General features: G+C 41.7%; 1 protein-coding gene across 4 annotated transcripts in view; it reads right to left on the reverse strand.

Moving 5' to 3' along the window:
* LOC102460602 (KAT8 regulatory NSL complex subunit 1-like) overlaps window positions 1-20,644 on the reverse strand; it is an 80,209-nt gene that overhangs the window by 21,572 nt on the left and 37,993 nt on the right. For 3 of the 4 annotated variants that reach the window (XR_016348990.1, XM_006127797.3, XM_075923045.2), the window contains exons 5-8: window positions 10,202-10,403; window positions 8,779-8,944; window positions 3,796-3,960; window positions 1,237-1,412 (exon numbers count right to left, since the gene is read on the reverse strand). Coding sequence is in view for 3 of the 4 variants with exons in the window: in XM_006127797.3 (XP_006127859.3) it covers window positions 1,237-1,412; window positions 3,796-3,960; window positions 8,779-8,944; window positions 10,202-10,403 (709 nt within the window). In the remaining variant the exon portion in view is untranslated. The remainder of the gene's footprint in view (window positions 1-1,236; window positions 1,413-3,795; window positions 3,961-8,778; window positions 8,945-10,201; window positions 10,404-20,644) is intronic. The other variant, XM_075923044.2, reaches the window with a different exon arrangement.

Here is a 20,644-nt window from a genome sequence, read left to right on the forward strand (position 1 = left end):
CATGCTGCACCCAGGGAACTGCAGCTGGAGCCATGTGTCCCTGCCCTGCAGTAGGGACTGCAGCCATGTATCCCTGCCCCGTGGCCACATGCCCTTGCTCCACAGCTTATGACGGAAGCTGCAGCCAGGGAAGCATGCTCCTACCCCACAGCGGGGGCTGTGGACCCTCCTTGTGGCATCTGGGACATGCCCCATCCTTTTCTCCACCCACCAGGGCTGTGTGTTTGTGGCTGGAGCTGCATATCCATGCCCATGCCCTGCACTAACCCCAGAGCGGGAGGCTGAACCCTCCACCAATGGCAAGAAGTCCCACATATCACTCCTTCCCCATTTCCTCTCCCCCATGGGATTCCAGCTGTTATTCTTGTCCCTGTACCTGGCCCTGCCACAGCCCTAATTTTAATGGTCACAAACCAATCAAAAAATAACCGACAAAATCTTAGCCTTACTCTCTGACTGGTGTTTCTTCAATCTGTTATTAAAAAAACTCCAATTGTGGGGGTTCCACAATGTCCCTTAGAAGCCTATTCCAAACCCTTTGAGTTCAGCCCTTAACATATTTCAAGATTGTTATCAGGTCCTGGCTTAGTTTGCTTTTCTCAAGACTAAACATGCCTCTTAACCTTTCCTCATAGGTCAGGTTTTCTAAATCTTATTTTTATTGCTCTCCTCTGGACCCTCCAATTTGTCCATGTCTTTTTTTTTTTTTTTAAATGTGGCACCCAGACCTGGACACAATATTGAAGCTGAAGCTCACCAATGCGGAGTAGGGCAAGACAGTTACTTCCTGTATCTTACACACAAGACTTACGCTAATACACCACAGAATCATCACTCTCAACAATACTACCACCTGGCCAGTCATTTCCCAAATTGTAGCTGGTCATTCAATGTTTCCTTCCAAGTGATATGCTTAGTATCAAATTTACAGACCACCTACACTGGCCCTGGTGGTAGTAAAGCAAACACCTTGGCTGCTTTAGGTGATGGCTCGGACAGATGAAGCAAGTAGTTGCTATTGGCTGTTTAATACCAAGATCTTTTTAATAAAGGCATTTCCAGACTGTCACTGTAGCCTATTGGCAGGCAAAGACTCCCATCCTATAGCTTTGGCACAGGTGTCCACTCTGATCTGAACATCCACTGACAATGTCCTATAATGCAGATATTTGCCTGCTCCTCTAAAACATTGCTCCCTTTTGTAGGCTGTTTGGCACAGATGATGTTCTGACTCACCATTGTTGAATTATCAGCAGAAGGGCACTGGCTGGAAGAGGACGCTGGAGGAGTTTCGAGATACAAAGATGGTAGGTGGTGTATCAAAGGACTATGTTTCTGTGTCTCAGAACTAGAAGCAAGCAAGCTGTGACTGTCTGTTCCTTTAAACTGACTTTCCTCTTTAAACAATGAACCTGTTAATAAAGAACATGAACAGAGAACCCAAGTAAAGGTAGAGTAATCCAGTCATACACCTCACTGATGCTCCTATCTGTCAGACCACGGAGCCAAGCTAGGGAATACAGTCTGTATTGTGGAACAAATGCTAAAACCAAGGAGAATGGAGTCAAATGTACAAGTCAGAACCTCGAGTGAAATATCAGCACTGCACAGAACTGAACATATTACCCGTGAAATGTATTTTTATTGGTTGTTTATGATGAACATAACTCAAAAAAACTAGACTCCACTCCAGTATGTCCAAAATGTGGCCACCAAAAGTCTTCCCCATCACATCAGCCCCATCTCTGTATCATTCCCTCCTGTGTATCACATTTAAGGGAAGAATAAATGATGTTAAAACTAAACTCCTGTACAATACCATTCTGATCCACATCTCAGACCTTCTCCCTAACTATATCTCCCCTACCTTTTATATGTAATTAACTAATTTTCCTTTTCCCACTTGTTGCACGTTTCCATGCTATTCCTATAAATGGAGCATGCTACCAATCCTAGTTTGCAAGTTGCCACCCTCTCCATTCAAAACCTTCATAAAAGATTCACTTCTTAAATGAGACCCATGAGTAATAAATTAACACCCACCTTGCTAAACTGTTCTCCCACAGTGCATCGTTTTTTCTATCAGTCTTATATCATATACCACACAGGGCAGGCACAGTATTTATTTCTAGATTATGTACAGAATTCATCAATTTGTGCTGTTTCTATGAAATAAACACACTCACCAGAACTCCTTCCATTCAGTGAGCTCAGAACATTACAATTAAGCTCCATGACACTATTCTAAGGAGTGATATATAAAGATCTTTTCACCCACCACTGAAATGTAGCCTCTCTCTGCTGCCAAATGGAGTAGCTGATCAAATGATCTGAACCATACTACATAGTTTTAGGACAGGAAGTGATGAGTACCACCAAATGCAAATAAAACTGCAAAGAAAGGCTGATGTGTCCTCTCAAGCATGAATCAAATTAAGTCAATTATTATCAGAGAAAAACACCACTGGATGTGCACTGCTGGCAGCAGTAGAATATGCTACATAAGCGAAGGGCTTTCTGACCCCACTGGAGAGAAGCCAGCATTAAAACTCTGAGCAGCAGGGATGCAAAACAGTATTACAGAAGCTATTCTAAAGCACACAGTAAAGCCATGGAAACTGACACACAATACAAGATGATGGAATTTATATTTAAGTGCAATAGTTTGCCTTCTTTATTAGGCTCCTTAAACCTAGAAAGGAGAACACTGTTAACTTCAGTGTTAACAGCCTGCCCATTCTCTACTCAGCGTCTCTTGAATTAACTCCTGGATGAATGAAATCTACAGTCTTTGCAAGTAACCTCCTTTCTAAAAGAGGAAAATTGAGACTGGAAATAATGGGTAGGGTAATTAACTCTTCTTATGCCAATGTGTACACTGCTTTCCTTTTCAGCTGAAGGCACAAAGTGGAATTCACTCCTGGGATGTGTACCAAATACCAAAAACTACACTGCCTGGTGCCAGTCTGTATTTTGAACATAAAGAGTTTTTTTTAATATTCTCTAATTTATTCATGATAATTTGTATCAACAGCTGAAAAACAAACAAGTATGTCACAGTCAACAGTTGTGAGCCCTATTGTAAGAACTCTATTGGCATGTCTGGCTTGCAGGCTACATTTTATGCTTGCTACTTTCTGTAAGTCTGGGGAATAAGAAAATATGCTCTAAACCTCCCCCAAATTAAAACATGCACCCTGGTGCATTAAACAAGAGGAGTGCTATAACTGGGGTTCCATTCTTTCTAACATGGAACTGGTTTATAGTCTTGGGGGCTTCTGTCAGTTTTCCTAAGATCTTAACTTGTAAAGATAATTTTAATATCGTGCATTTTAACAGGCTAAAAGAAGCAAGAGCCTAGCCAAACACAAAACAGTACAGGAGAAGCGAGTGAAGAGCAACTGTGGCAGCTCTGATACACAAATTAAACAAATATTTGGCAGGAACTTGCCAGGCACTTTTGGCAGGTGGACACACACTTGCTTTGACTTAATACACAGAAGGACCAACAGATATCTCTTCTTTGCCTCGCTTGTTAATTCATTACTCACCACGCTGTCAGGATTTTGGTTAGTAACCACTTATTTAGTCTAGACCTGAAAGCAGGCATCTAGGCTGTCCACTGAGGGGGTCAGAACTTATGCAGTTTGCAAGATGCCAAAGCTACTCACTACCTCACATGTTCGGACTGAGTTTATTGATACTCTCTACAGAAATGGCAGGAACTAGAGACTACACTTTCGTCACCTGTTTAAGCCTACATGTAAGTTTACACCGCATTTCAGCTGAACTTACTGGATGCAGAGAGAGGCGATAGGCCTAGCTTTGGTAAAATGTTGTTGGTTAGCTCTTGTGGCTTCTTTCCAAAATGGGACATCTTCAAAGCCTTGAACTTATGACTCAATCTATGCTGCCTGTCCTCTCTTAGCAAGGTTTCAAAGTGCAAGTGAAGAGGCTTGCCTGAAAACAAAAACAACAGGTTATTCTATATACACAAATCCTCTCTCCCCACACACACAAACACCAGTGTTGTAGAGACATAATTTGTAATTTGCACCTGCCAGTACTATTAAATTCTATACATAGGGAAGTGACACATGCAGCTAAGCAGCTACAAATCCCCTCCCTTTTTAATCTTACAGCCTGTTGTCACAGACAATGCAATAGAGAAACTTTAGTATGGGAGAGGCTCCAAAAGAACAGCCTTCCTGCAATAAAGCAGCTGGTCAAGACAATCGAGCTCATGGAATTCGGCTTTGTGCCATAGTGCATTACCTCTCCCACTCTCAGGCAGTGCTGGCTTAAGCCATTTCCAGTCACACTATCGTTTCTTGACACTGGCCTGTGTAATTCTCTGAAAAGCTTTAGCAAAGGCTTCTCATATTTCATCTCCTACTGTCTTTCTAGTCTTAATGTAAAAAGCAAATATAAGTTACAGCAGAAATTAACCTAACATCTCTGAAATGGAGACATTCATTCTTGCATTATGGAAAAGTACACCCTTCCGGTTGCTTAATCTGCCTTTAAACTCCATGACAAACGTCTTGTCCTTACACTTGCCAAAACCTTTCTGAAAGAAAGAACAGTTACTCTATAGGAAGTGTGGTTCTTCGAGATATGTTCTCAACATTTATTCCACTTCTGGGGCGCTTGTTTCTCATGTGTGTAAGAGGCTCTTTGGGAGCTAGCTGGGGCTAGCAGCCAAGGACATAAATGAATGAAGGTAGTCACAAATCACCCTTTTGCTTCCTAAAAATCAGAACCTAGGTGTTATATGACTCTATAGAACCGAGAAGAACAACAGGGCAGCTTGTCCTGGACAACAATGCTTGAAGAACCCACAGTTATTGTCAACTAAATAACCACTGTTTCTGTGTTTGTCCACATGTATTTATTTGGTAACTCACCAGTTCTGATCACCTGTCCAAAAGGTGGGTGCTCAAAGTCTGCTGACACAGTAAGACAGATCTGCCAAAGTGAGTGTCTGATCTGGAGCTCTCCACCAAGTAGTGCTGAATTCAGTTCACACCTTCACCCAGGTGGTTGGTCTATGAACCTCAAATTGGAACGCCCCTAAAACGAGAACTTGCAGAGGATGCTTGAACCCTGGCGGAATGGGTCATAATCAGTAAAGATGGGTTCAAAGGAGCTATTGTGGAGCATGCCCTGATATAACCAGAAAGCTAAAAAAAAAAAATCTTCCAGTGAGTATCCACTGATGCTTAGTCCTGTCAGAAAAGGTTAGGAACAATCTTTGAGATTTCCTGAATGGTCTTGTCTTGGGCACAGTAGGAAAGTTCTGAGCACACACAAGGTGTGATGTTGGCTTCCCCTTGACTACTACAAGGCTTGGAAAATAAAACTGTCAGGTGGCATACTGTTTCAGGTGAAAAATCCAAGCCAGCCTTCGGCAGGAACTTTGGATGATGCCTTGATGTTACCTCGTTCCTATGGTATGATGTATATGCCATGGTGACCTGGATTTCTCTTATTCTCCAGGCAGAGGTTCTAAACCACCAAAGGGTTTGTCAAAGACAAGTGGTATAAAGAAAAGTCTGCTAGAGGTTCGAAGGGGGAGGGAGCCCCATTAATCACTCTATGCAAAGTTAATTAACATCAGTGTAAATCTGGAGAACTGTGTCATGTAGGTCCAGGAGGTTTATGTCAGTGTGTAGTCAACTAATGCCCCCATCAGCTCTATGTTTTGACCAGGTAAGACTGGATTTCTCTCTGTTGTATTGAGATCTAAGGGAGTGAAGAGTTCCAGCTTTATTTGAATGAAATTGCTCACTTGTTGAGGAGAGACTTTTTGGGTGACCTCTCAAGGTCTATGTGGATTTGCACTCCTTGGATCCTTAGATATGCTGCCATAACTGTAAAGCGCTTGGTCAATACTTTGGGAGTTGCAGAGAGGCCAAAGGAAAGCACCAGGTACTGATAATGCATCTTTCCAACATGGAACTTGAGGTATTTACTGAGTGTCGGTTTGAACAGCTGTCTGGAAACAAACATCCTGTAAGCTATGAGCCACAAATCAGTCCTGAGGTTGTATGGTAGGAACTAAGGAAACTAAGGTCACCACCCTGAACGTAAAATGCCAATCAATGAGTTGTTGGAGATCTAGAATTGAGCACCAACCTCCATTCAGCACTGGAATTAGGGAACAAAATGAATAAAACTTTCTGTACTGGAATTCTAGAGGCTCTTCTTCTACTGCTAAGAACTGTAGAAAAAAGGCTCTCATTTAACAATATCCTGTGAGAGGGGTCCCTGAAGAGGAACAGGAAAGTGGGGCAGGGAGAGACTTTAAAACTGTATTGCATATCTCATGTGCTCAATTTCTAGGACCTACTGGTTTTAGGTTCCAGGCCTCCTGAAAACAAAACAAACTATTCTTAATATGGTGGGGGAAGGGTGAGACAAATGCAATACAAATCCTGTGGGTCTATTTGGTTCTGTAGTTAGGTTTACAAAGCCCATATTAAGCATAGGCAGAAGTGAGGGGAGAATCTTTCCTGCTTACAGACAACTATGCTGGCCACATATCAATACAGCTGCCAGACCTGCCAATCATGAAGGAACATACCACAGCAGAGACCAAGAAAGAAAACAAGCCTTGCTATAAAGGCATGAGAACAGAGAGATGGGGGCAGCAGAAAGGCCTGGAATAGCTGACAGTCTCCCAGTGGTCCAGTTAAATTAGATGACAGGAGGTTGATGCAGGAGGAATATGGCAGAATATCTTCATCTCAGGAACCTTTGTCTCTTCCTTGGGAGGCTTTGTTGAAATTGGCTGGTATGTGGAGAACAGACAACTGAAAGATAAGTATCAGCAGTGGCATGAACAGGTTCCTTCCCCAGGCTGTGACAAGTGTGTCCAGTAACCTACCTGTCTGGGCCAAGCTGTCAGCAGGACTTGATCCAGATTTTGAACTGCCTCCTGGATCATCATGGGAAATCTGTCTCAAAACACTCAGAGCAGTGCTCATTGCTGAGGAGTGTACGGAGACTCCCTCCCACTGATCCTGTAGTCAACAAGTAGGATGTTCTCAAAGCTCTAATGGCCACATGGGTCACTGCTCTGGTCATTTTCTCCACCTCTGGTTTGGAGTATGCCTTCATGGACATCTTCAGGAGGAACATTTCTAGGTGGGATTCCCTTGCTTTGAAAAAGAGCAACATGTGGTGCATTTATCTGGAATATATGCTTCAGTGAGGAGGAAGTCTTTCTGAATGTCTGTCACTAATATGGATATCTGCCTTGTGGAGGGACATAGATTTTGATTTTGCCATGTCAGGGGCCCCTTATGTTGGGAGCACTCTCAAAGATAAAGACCTTCTTTTTGTGGCCAGTGGGCTTAAACTATCCTAACTTAATTATATTAAGGAACACTAAAATAAGATCTAGATTAAAAGGTATCACAGTGACCAGACATGCACTGAACAAGATTCTGTGTCTGCCTCAGATGGAACCGAAGGATGGCTGTGGTTGCCCTTCCCTTTGTGCCCTCAGCTATCAGGAGCAAGAGGGCATCTAGAACATAGGGACAGCCTAAACACACACTGCTAGTCACACAGAATCCAGTCTTGGGCACAAGGGTACCAAACTGGAATAAATGTGGACAATCACAAAGAATAATCCTACCTACATTTCTTCCAAAACTCAGAGTTTTGTTTTCCCTTCCCAGCTGTAAGAGTACCCTCTTTCCTGTTCTTTCCTTCACAAACATCTGCCCTTATATACCCACATAGTGCAGTGATTCTACTCAAGTCTTCCTTCCAAGAGTATAGCCCTGACATAATTTTGAATACGCCCAGTATCCAGAGGTCCAGTGCTCCAAAAGTTAAATTTTAACAATAGTAAATACCCTATATCAAGTTTAATAGGGTACATGAAATCAAACAATTCCTGAGCCTCCAAAAGAACTTAACTATCACTGGCTACAATGAAGAATCACATGCCAAATAATGAGAATTCAGAGGTGAGGCCTCATTTAGGATACCCCCCATGGGGAATCTTTTCATCAACTCTGGAAGAATAATTTTTCTCTTCAAATACATTTTAGAGACAGCACTGCTCAAAGATGAGTACTGAAGTCAGCTTTAGTAATTTTTGAGATTTCTTGTTGATAATCCTTCCTAAGGAGCTAGCATTTGTATCCTTCCATGTTCTGTTCTGTGCATGTATGCTAATTTACTACATTTAGAATTATACAAAAGGAGATGAGACTGTCCCCTGCTGGTCCGACTGCTGCAGCCAATAGAAACAGAGAATATTTATAAGGACCGGACTTTTAAAAACACAACAGACTTTGCTAACAGACAAGAACAAAAATGAGGTTATGATTTGGTCTGGCTTTCCCTTCCCTTTTTAAATATGCTATTCTTTCCGTGGAAAGAATCTGGGCATTTTCCATGGAAAATTAAGCCGTAACAAAAAAAATATCTTTCTTTCCAGAAGGAAAACCCAAGAGAGGGCGGCAGCGCCAATGCCAGAGATATCTGTTTAAACATTAACTCGAGTAGACAGCAGTACCCTTCTATTCAGAGCATGGTATGCTCGGATCTGTAGTCTTAATGGGCTGTATCTCTGTATTAAAGCTAAGGGGAATTATCCAGAACCTCATGGGAAGCCTCTGGCCATTGCCTGCATACATACTATCCTAAAATTAAGCTTAGTGTATTTTAGACATTTTTTGCCTATAAGTGGAAGGAAGAGCAGGACATCAGCAGAATCATGGTCCTTTATTTTATATTAAGAACATGTAGTCTACTCACCATGAGAGAATGACAATATGGGATGGAAGCCAGAATCCAGCAGTGCTATACGCTCTTCTAAGGACATTGTGTCTGGGTCTATGGCCTGAATAGATGTTTTACAATCACATAGGATACAAGTCCTGGGCCATTCACAGTGACACTTCACGGTGAGAGGTCTCTGTGGCTAGTCAAAGAGGGGGGGAGGAAAAAAAAAAAGAGAGATCAGCCATCTAAAAAGGGAAAAGTCACTAGTGTTTTCTTCAAGTTAAGAGATGCTGATGTTCAGATCCAATGTTTCCAAAGTCTGATTTCTACAAACTACCTTTCATGCCCTAACAACAAACTTCCAAAAAGTCAAGTATTTAGATAAGTTTTGAAAGACAGACATAACAGGCTTGTGAACCAACAAAAGAACAGTAAACCAAACACAGGGGCCACTAACAGCACATACGCAGAGTACAGCAAAGAATACAATCACTGCCTTCTTTCAAATACTTGCCCTGCTCTAGGATCCCTCTCTGATCCTTTAAAAAAGTCAATAATTTTCACTACTAAAAAGACAGGAATTGTCATTTTAGCTCAAGATAAAACTGAATTCCTATAATATCTGATCATTATACTTAAGCCCCCAATCCTAACATATAGTATTATTTTAAAAGGGACAATTCAAAGTTAAACTGACATTTCCAAGTGAGTATACCTTGTTTCTTTTATCATATAATTTTCTTCCATTGACAATATTTGATATAGTTGATGCCTCTTCCTCTGATACGTTGTGCTTTGCAAGCTCCGTCCATCAGAAGAGGGAGCACTAACAACTTTTTGCCCATAACTGCCTCTCTTATTGCGCTGGTGAACAAGATTGAGCCATGTTGGCTTTGTGCTAACAAGTGACAAGGACAAAGACTAGAAGGAAAAGAAATTTAATTTTCAGGTTTTTTAAAGATTAATCCAAGCAACAGAAATAAATAAGTCACATATGGAAAAAGAGGCAATAAGACCATCAAATAACTCTCATCAATGTAAGAAAACTGGGTATTTACAAGAAACATACTGAACTGGAAACATCAAAATAAAGAATAAGATGTTTCTAACAAGCACTCTAAGCGCAAGGTAAGTGGGGGGAAATATAATTATGTCACTGCAGAAACTAAAACCATAGTTCGGCTGTCACTGCAAAGTCATGCTCTGAGCATGTGATTGGGATTTAGGAACTCTGGCTTCTAATCCCAGCTCTGACAGTCTCCTTTGTGGCCTGGGGCAAATCAATTTCTGTTTTCTCACTTGTAAAATAGCACTATCTACTCTGAGGGATGTTTGTGATGCTCTTGGACATCTTTGCAGTAAAGGTGGTATTCCCTTGTGTTTGTTCTGAATAAAATGCAGGGCAGGTTGTATTTTAGCACCCATATGGCTGAACTCACTGAAAGTTTGTACCTACCTTCTTGCTAAGGTGAGACACAGTGTTTGCTCGGACCAGCTTGCGTTTCTTGTATCTGCAAATGGGGCGGATTCTAGCAGCAACACAGCTGTTGTCTGGTACAGAAGGTATAGTAACCAGGCTATCCAGTTGTTTCTGTTTGAGAATCTCTTCAGCTTTCAAACTGGTCAGAGAGATGCTATTGGAGCAGCTTGTGTGCAGACTGAAATCAAAGGAACCAGACAGTGAACGTCATTCAGAAAAAGACAGGCAAATTGTAATACTTCATTAAGATGGCTATGTTTTGACTGCATTAAATTTGCTATTCAAGTCACTCAAATCCCACTTCAATGGCTATGTTTAATTCAAGCCTTACATAAAAAAAGCCATCTCCTTTAGTGACACTTGCACTGATAAAATTTTCTTCAGCTTCTCACAGCCTTTCCATGATGCCTTTGTGCTTAAAATATCTCTCTAAAGCTGTTCACTAAGCCAGTTCTTTGACAGTCCTACCTCTAACGACCTGCTTCTGCTGCGAAGCCTAGAAAATGCAGATGCTTGGCGGGAGGGGGAGAGCAGACAGAGGAGATAATTACCCTTGGAAACAGTCTATAAAACAAATGCTGTACAACTGCTCTGTTCTTCAGCTTTACAATATTAGAAACATTCTTGCTTGGGCACTCTGCTAATCAACTGGGTGGCATTTGCATCTCTCCTGAGTGGTTACACAAGCACATAGCTTACAGAGAACACTGCAGACAATTAGAAATTATTCATTCTTCTATCATTATGGAACCATTCAGAATCAGGAACAGTATCACTTCTACCCGGAATGGCTGGTATTCTTTACTTATCCATAGTTTTTAAAATCCTCTATTTAAAGCTCTTTATGGACTATCCTGCTGCCATTATTGTGGAGTACAACAGTAGGCTCAAATCACAAGCTGCACAAGAAACTACCAGTGAAGTGATTCATGAAATTAAATAGCCTCTCTCTAACAAGAGTGTGAAATATGTGATCAGAATGCAGACATCTATCTGTATATGGAGTGAGCATATGAGGAAAAGGCTTTGCACGCAAGGTGTACTGCTTTCAGTTCCAGCTACTTTATATGTACCGTGGCCTCTGTTGAGATCCAAGTAGCGTGATGGTTCAGGTGAGTGCCCTACCCTGTAAAGGACGTGTCTGTCAGAAAAGTGACCATTAGAATGGAAGGGTCAAATGGAATTCCCACTATGACTTAGGTAGGACTGGACCACCAAACTAGTGAGGTCAGAACTCTCTTGGGAACAGCACTATTGGAATGGACATAATTCCTGCTTGGTCAGTAGGCTGACTGGAGCCAAGCTTGCAGGTACCTCAAACTGAGGCCAAGTGGCCTAACAGAGAAAGACACTAGTGCACTTTAGTTAGTGGCCTACATGTGATCATGTAAAACCTAAGGGGAGAAATGCTCTCGCAAAGACTGAGTCCAGCCATGTTCCTATGAACATTATAACCTTGTGGGTTACAAAACAGATTTTGTTTATTCAAAAATCTAAAAGTAGCAAGAATGTGCTGAAGAGCTCCTACTGTTAAAGTGATGTTCTGACAACATCAGCCTATCAGAAGCCAGTTGTCCAGGTATGAAAACAATATATAGCACTGGAGTTACATCTGGGTTGCAACCATGGTGAAAACTTTTGTGACTACTCTAGGCGCTATAGGAAGCTCAAAAGGGAGAACACAAAACTGATAGTCCTCTTGGCCAATCAGTCATGAAGTGCTGGAATTTTCTATGAGATGAGTATCTATGTGAAAATATGCACCTTTCATGTCAAAAGCAACAAACCATATTCCCTCTCTCCTAAAGGGGGGAAGATTATAGATGTCAGCATAACCATACAGAATTTCAGCTTCTGAATAATGATGCTGAGTTGACAAAGGTCCAGTATGACAGGAACATAAGAACAGCCAGACTGGGTCAGACCAAAGGTCCATCCAGCCCAGTATCCTGTCTGCTGACAGTGGCCAATGCCAGGTGCCCCAGAGGGAGGGAACCGAACAGGAAATGATCAAGCAATCTCTCTCCTGCCATCCATCTCCACACTAACAAACAAAAGCTAGGGACACCATTCCTTATCCATACTGGCTAAAAGCCATTAATGGACTTAACCCCCATGAATTTATTTAGTTCTCTTTTCAACCCTGTTTTGTTCCTAGCTTTCACAACCTCCTCAGGCAAGGAGTTCCACAGATTGACTATGCGCTGTGTGAAGAAGAACTTCCTTTTATTTGTTTTAAACCTACTGCCCATTAATTTCATTTGGTGGCTCCTACTTCTTATATTATGGGAATGATAACTTTTCCTTATTCACTTTCTCCATATCACTCATGATTTTATATACCTCTATCATATCCCCCATTAGTCTCCTCTTTTCCAAGCCAAAAAGTCCTAGTCTCTTTACTCTCTCCTCATATGGGACCCGTTCCAAACCCCTAATCATTTTAGTTGTCCTTCCCCGAACCTTTTCTAATGCCAGTATATCTTTTTTGAGAGGGGGATCACGTGATGATTACCTGATGTGTTCCCTCCCTTTGGGCATCTGGCATTGGCCACTGTCAGCAAACAGGATACTGGGATAGATGGATCTTTGGTCTGACCCAGTATGGCTGTTCTTATGTTCAGTATGGGTCTCCACTCTCTTCCTTTTTTGGGGTTTAGGAAATAAAGGGAGCAGAATCCTCTCCCTTGCTATTGAGGCAGGAAATGCCTCTCCCCTACCTCCCAGCAGAAAAGGGATTCTGATTCTTGTTTAAGAATCTGTTGGTGAGAACAGGTCCCAAAGGGGGATTGCAAAGGTGGTTTGTGAGGAGGGAAGGAAGGAAACTGTTGAGTATCCCTGATGGATAATCTCCAGGATCCAACTGTCCGCAGTGATCTTGTTCCAGATGTAGGCAGAGAAAATAAGATGGCTGCCAAAGAGGAGACAGACGAGAAGATAGGTGGTAAATGGGTCTTGACCTGCTTGTCATAAATGGCCGTTGGCCTGTGGTTGGGAGTAAGTGGAATTTGTGACAGAAGAGCAAACAGTGAAACAAGACCTCTGAATCCTCTAATTTATAGAAAGGCTCAGGTAGACTTTGGTGATATGAAGCATGTGAAGAAGCTGGTTGTGTAGGGACATGCTGTCTCTCTGGTGTATCTTCCTAGAGGCTGGAGTGTAAAGCCTCAGGGATCACAGAGCAGATCTTGAAATGTTTAGAAAGAGTGCAGAGTTCATCAGTCTTTTCATTAAAATGGCTGAATTTGCTGAAGGAAAGGTCCTAGATCAGTGTTTCTTAAATTTTTTAAGACTGAGGAACACCAATTTTTTTTTAAAATGAGGAACACCAAGGATTTTTGGTTTGGGGAAAAAAATAAAGGGGGGGGGCGGGGAATGGACAGACGGGGGAAAGCCATTGAGGGAAAAAAGTCACCTACCCCTTTAAGGGCTGCCATTTTGAATTCTGTTCTCCGTAGCACACCTCCGACTGCCTCGTGCCGTGGAACACAGTTTAAGAAACATTGTCCTAGATGGTGTTTTGGAACTTTCTAGGGAAGCTCAATGACTGGAACCATAAGTTCTTTTGCATGACCAGTCCTGGGGCCACACTTCTTGGCCCTATGTCAGCAGCATCTACTGTAGCCTAGATAGTCACCTTTGCTACTAGCTTCCACTCTTCCAGAAGGGTTTGGAATTGGGCTTAGTCTTCCACAGGGTTTGTCTCTGAAGTCTGGAAGCCTGGCAAAAAGCGTCAAAATTGCATTTTGCTAACAAAGCTTGTTAATTAGCTGTACGAAATCAGAGACTTGTGCAGAAGACTTTCTTTCTTTGGAGGTGTAGTCTGAGTATTTCACTGCTGGGATGGATTTCTGGGAGTACAACCAAGCTCTTTCTGTAGCCGCCTGTACCACCAATTAGGGGCAGAATGAGATAATAAAGTTTTTTTCAGCATGAACAAAATCATATGCTCTGAATCTTTAGTATAGGGACACAAGATGCTAATATGTGGCAAACTGTTCAGGCCAATTCTAATATACCTTGTTAATTGGAAGGGCCATCCTGCTCAGTCTTCGCTGTAAGAGGTCCTGGAATCTTCTAATAGGATGTGCAGATTGTCAGTGATCCTTTGCAACAGCTCCTGAAACTGCTTCATCCAGTGGAGAAGATGAGGAAGACCCCTTTGGAATGGTCAGTACCGATTTCAGCTTTTCCTCTGAATATACTGACTGAACCAGTTGAGAAGGAGAGAAGTGGTACAACTTTTGAGAGAGGTCCAGATGCCTGTCTCAGAGGTTCTAACCTGGAGTGGCATATGGGCTCTGGCCCCATGGCATTTACCTGAGGCAGTTGCCCCACTACTCGTCCTAGGGGCTATAGACATATGCTGGCAAGCAGGTGCTTGTGGTTCCAGCCCTGCAGGGGGCACTGAAGTTTGGGGCTTCTGGCCTGTGGCATGGAGATTTGTCAAGGGCCAGATGAAAAGAAGCAGTGGGCTGGATGCAGCCTATAGGTGACAGGTTCCTTGCTCTTGCATTAAAAGAAAATTATTCAGGTTACAAAGTCAAGTACCCAAAAGTTAGGAAATGCTACAATTAAAGCTGTGTGAGTGTTTGTCTTGAGTTTTAATTGCTTCACTTACAGGCTTTAAAGAAGAAGTGAGGTTCATGAAAGAGCCAAATGATGTGAGGTAACTTCAAAAATAGGTTACAGGAGTGTATTTCAAGTGCCATGGACAACATGGAAGAAGGTGAAAATACATTTCTGTTTGACAGAGAATCAAACGGGATATCAAGGCTGGAGCTTTTAGTGGTGCAAGAGGACAGGAAGGAATGTGAAGAAGTCAGGTCCTGAATTTTCGTGGTCAGTAGAAGCTCTCATTTTTGCAAGTTCAGGCTGTTAAATATGTATCCTATCTCAACATCAGCACAGATAATTTATGCTCTGCCTGCTTTAAATCACTCCTGCCTCTTGAGTTTGTCCTCACTTTCTGTACTGGTTTTTATTTCCTATTCTAAACTATAGCACTGCTCTGTGCTGTTATGTATCAGTCATGTGAAGCGAGCTCTATAAATGCTTTATCTACCTGACACAGCTGCTGGGACAACTAGCAACTATAAGGTTTTCCCTAATTTGTATAGTAAATCCTACATTAAAGGTAAGCATATTCAATAAATATTATATAGCAAATTTAAAATACTTCTGAATTAGTAATTGATAGAATTGTTTATTAAAACTAAGCATCAACAGAAAACTGGCAACCTGTTTGTAATCAGCTAAACCTGAAAATGGAATGCCACCTCACACAAAGAAACAACTAAAACGTAAGTTTAAGAAATGTACAGTCCCCATAGTTACAATAGCAGGCATCCAAACTTTCTCGCAAGGAATTAATTAGCAACTTGCCAGAAACTGAATAGTGTACCCGATTTCTATAAAATAGTGCAAACTGCAACCCCAAAAGAGGTTAAAGAGATGTTTTTATTTTAGCAGTGGCTACTTGAATCAAGGTGGAGCACTCAGTGTGCTGAGAAACAGATTTCATACAATCACAGAATACTAGAACTGGAAGGGACCTTGAAAGGTCTTCAAGTCCAGTCCCCTGACCTCACGGCAAGACCATGCACTGTCTAGATCATCCCTGATAAATGTTTATTCAACCTGCTCTTTAATATCACCTGTGATGGAGATTCCACAACCTCCAGGCAATGTATTCCAGTGTTTAATCACCCTGACAGTTAGGAAATTATTCCTAATGGTCCAACCTAAACTTCCCTTGCTGCAATTTAAGACCACTGCTTCTTGTCCTATCATCAGAGGCCAAGGAGAACAATTTTTCTCCCTCCTCCTTGTAAAAACCCTTTTATACACTTGAAAACTGCTAGCATGTCCCCCCCTCAGTCTTCTCTTTTCTAAACTGAAAGAATTAGCTTCTTTACTCTTCCCTCATAGGTCTTGTTTTCTAGACCTTTAATTGTTTTTGTTGCTCTTCTCTGGACCTTCTCCAATTTATCCACATCTTTCTTGAAACGTGGTGCCCAGAACTGGACACAATACTCCACTTGATGCCTAAACAGCACAGAGTAGAGTGGAAGAATGACTTATTGTGTCTTGCTCACAACACTCTTGTTAATCCAACTCAGAATCATGTTTGCTTTTTTCGCAATAGTGTCACACTGTTGACTCATGTTTAACTTGTGGTCCGCTATGACCCCTAAATCCCTTTCAGCAGTACTCTTTCCTAGACAGTCGCTTCCCATTCTGTGTGTGAGAGACTGATTGTTCCTTCCTAAGTGGAGTGCTTTTGCATTTGTCCTTATTAAACTTCGTCCTATGGTCTGAGGTAAATTTCTTTAGTTTATCCAGATCATTTTGAATTTTGTCCCTATCCTCCAAAGCACTTGCAACCCCTCCCAGCTTGGTATCATCTGCAAACTTAGTATGTGTAATCTATATGCCATCACCTAAATTATAGATGAAGATATTGAACAGAACCGGTCCCAAAACAGATACTTGCGGAACCCCACTTGTTATGCCCTTCCAGCATGATTGTGAACCATTAATAACTACTCAGAAAATGGTTATCCAGCTAGTTATGCACCCACCTTATAGTAGCCCTGTCTAGGTTGTATTTCCCTAGCTTACTGATAAGAAAGTGATGCAAGATCGTATCAGATGCCTTACTAAAGTTTAGGTATACTACATCCACCGCTTCTTCCTTATCTGCAAGGCTTGATTTCTTATCAAAGAAAGCTATCAGATTGATTTGTTCTTTTCAAATCCATGCTGGCTGTTAGCAGTCACCTTATTATCTTCCAGATGTTTGCAGATGGATTTCTTAATTACTTGCAAAATTATCTTCCTTGGCACAGAAGTTAAACTGATTGGTCTGTAATTTCCTGGGTTGTTCTTATTTCCCTTTTTATAGATGGGGACTATATTTGCCCTTTTCCAGTCTTCTGGAATCTCTCCCGTCTTCCATGGTTTTTCAAAGATGACAGCTAAAGGCTCAGATACCTCCTCTATCAGCTAGCTCCTTGAGTATTCTAGGATGCATTTCATCAATCCCTGGTGACTCGAAGACATTTAACTTTTCTAAATAACGTCTGACTTGTTCTTTTTTTATTTTAACTTCTAAACCTACTCCCTTTCCACTAGCATTCATTATGTTAAGCATTCCATCACCATCAAACTTCTTGGTGAAAATCGAAACAAAGAAGTCATTAAGCGCCTCTGACTGTCAGGTTTCCTGTTATTGTTTCTTCCTCTTCACTGAGCAATGGGTCTACCCTGTCATTGGTCTTCCTCTTGCCTCTAATATATTTGTAGAACCTCTTATTGTTACCCTTTATGTCTCTAGCTAAATTTAGCTCATTTTGTGCCTTTGCCTTCCTAATCTTGCCCCTGCATACCTGCATTGTTTGCTCATATTCATCTTTTGTAATCTGACCTAATTTCCACTTTCTATACAATTCCTTTTTGATTTTTAGATAATATAAGATCTCCTGGTCGATCCAAAGTGGTCTCCTGCCATACTTTCTATCTTTCCTACTTAGTGGAATAGTTTGCTTTTGGACCCTTAATAATGTTCCTTTGAAAAACTGCCAATTCTCTTCTTCTGTTTTTCCTCCAAGTCTTGCTTCCCATGGGACCTTACCTATCAGCTCTGAGTTTACTCTGCCTTCCTGAAATCCATTATCTCTATTTTGCTGTTCTCCTTTCTACCATTCCTTAGAATCATGTACTGTATGATTTCACGATCACTTTCACCCAAGCTGCCTTCCGCTCCCAAATTTTCCAACAATTCCTCCCTATTTGTTGAAATCAAATCAAGAATAGCTTTCCCCGGGTAGCTCTCTCAACCTTTTGAAATACAAACATTGTTTTCAATGCAGTCCAAGAACTTATTGGATAATCTGTGCCCTGCTGGGTTAGTTTCCCAACGCATGTCTGGATAGTTGAAGTCTCCCATCACCGCCAAATCTTGTACTTTGGATGATTTTGTGAGTTGTTTTTTAAAAAAAGCCTCATCCACCTTCTCTGCCTTGGTAGGTGGTCTATAGTAGACCCCCAGCATGATATGACCCTTGTTTTTTTAACCTATTTTAACTTAACCCAGAGACTCAACACATCTGTCTCCTATGTCCATCCCTACCTCAGTCTAAGTAGGTAATTTTTAATATAAGGCAACACCTCCTCCCCTTTTTCCCTGCCTATCCTTCCTGAGCAAGCTGTACTCTTCTATACCAATATTCCAATTGTGTATACCAACTATGTATACACAGGTCTTTGTGATACCAACTATGTCACAGTTGTGTTTATTTATTAGCACTTCAAATTCTTCCTGCTTATTCCCCATACTTATTTATCATTTTGGGCTTCTTTATGAAGTATGAAAGGTGCGAAAGATGGTTCTGTTTATTGAAAAATAAAATAAAAAATTGTCACATTAGAAATTCAGGTCGTGTCCACACGGGAAGACTATGGCACAGGTGTCAAATATGTGGTCTGTAGCACAGATCCAGCCCTCAAGCCCTTTCCTATGACCAATAGCTGCTTGTCTGCGTAGGGCAGAGAGCTGGGGAGGTAGATTATACTACTGGAACCAGGAACCCGAGACTCTTCTCTCTCTACAAGGTTTCAGACAGTGACCTAAACCCCAGGCTGAAAGGAGACTCCTTTCTAGCCTTCCCCATTCTGTCTCTGACTCTGAATTCAAAGAGGAAGGACCCTTCTCTCCCTCTGCTGCCTACTTTGCCTACTCTTTACCAGTCTCTCCACCCTTAGCCAAAGGAGATTTCTCTTCAGGCTTCCTGCTCTTCTCTGCTGCCACCACTGCTTGTCCCCACATGATCAAATGCATGAAAGTAGCTGCTTCTAAAGTGCCCACTCTCCAGAGAGCTGGAGGTGGAGAGTAGGTGAAGAAATCCCCCAGAGGAAGGGAAAGGGGAAGAAGGAATAAACAAGGGAGGGGGAAGGAAGAAAATGACCAAGTGATGTAAGTAAGAGGAAAGGTGGATGCGAATGATTCTTCAAGTGAAGCAGTAGGTAGGAAACATTCATAAAAAGTGTGCATGCAGATGGCAGGTCCAAAAGCAGGGAAGACAAGGGAGACGAGAGGAGACTCGTCATGGAGGAACACACTGAACAGTAAGTTAGTGGACAACAGACAGAAGTTTCAGAGATGCATTTGCCTTTTTTTAAAAAAAATCTTTGTTTTTAAAATGACATATTTAAATTTTAATAAAGAGGTTCATTCTAAGTTGTACAGATTGTAACATTTGCTTTTTCTCTGTGAACTTTATACTCCCAGGCTACAGACTTTGAGGGACAGAGTAACTTGGTCCTCACCACAAACCAAGTGACTAGAGAACTAGTGAAATTAATGACATCACTTGGGCAGTTGAAAAAGAGATGCTTGTAGGACACGAATTTTTTTTTTAAACTCTCATGTTTAACAAGCACTTCTTTGGAAGAGACTGTTAAACATTCAACACTCTTTCCCTACCACTTGAATTAAGGCAGGAGAGCTCACAATCAGAGGTGCAAGAGAGCCACCATTATCATGAAGAAAGACAGAACTGATTTCTGGTATTTCAGTGGTTGAAATATAAGCAGTTGGGGGTGTTGAGGGGGTAGGGGGAGTCTTTCAGGCTCTCTTTATACACAATAAAAATGGAAAAATGCCACAAATGCAGTTTTAAGCGAGGAAGAAGGGGGCACAAATAACCTCTGTAAGTTACCTTTAAAGAACAGATGCTGCCGTGAACTACATTTGGAATTGTGGGCAACTCTGGCCATCCATATATTAAAAGATAAAACTACAAACACTCTGCAACAAATACTCTGCACGATATGCAACATTATGTTTTTGTAATTAAGAAAAAAGGCAGACCTCAAGATCAATGTTGCCTCCAATCTTTTTCATCCATGTGCAGAATACATTGTGTGTGTTTACCAAGGCACATGTCAATAGAAACACAAAACCTAGCTGTGGGTGCTCTGCTAATCAGCTGAACAGCATCTGAATTTCTTCTGAGTGGACATATAAGCGCACAGCATACGGCAAACACTGCTCAAGATACAACTTAACTCTTTAAAAATACTGCGCCCCCCCCCCCCAAAGTCAGGCATGTGAACATAAGAACGGCCAAACTAGGTCAGACCAAAGGTCCATCTAGCCCAGTATCCTGTCAGCCCACAGTAGCCAATACCAGATGCCCCAGAGGGAGGGTAATTCTCATGTGATCCCTCCCGTCACCCACTTCCAGAGAAACAGTGGCTAGGGATACCCATTCCTACCCATCCTGGCTAATAGCCATTGATGGACCTAACCCCCATTAATCTATCTAGCCCTTTTCTGAACACTGTTAAAGTTCTAGCCTTCACCGCATCTTCTGGCAAGAAGTTCCACAGGTTGATTGTGAGCTGAGTGAAGAA

Source organism: Pelodiscus sinensis, chromosome 2 (genome assembly GCF_052426305.1).
Source record: "Pelodiscus sinensis isolate ZL-2025 chromosome 2, ASM5242630v1, whole genome shotgun sequence".
Lineage (NCBI taxonomy): Eukaryota > Metazoa > Chordata > Testudines > Trionychidae > Pelodiscus > Pelodiscus sinensis.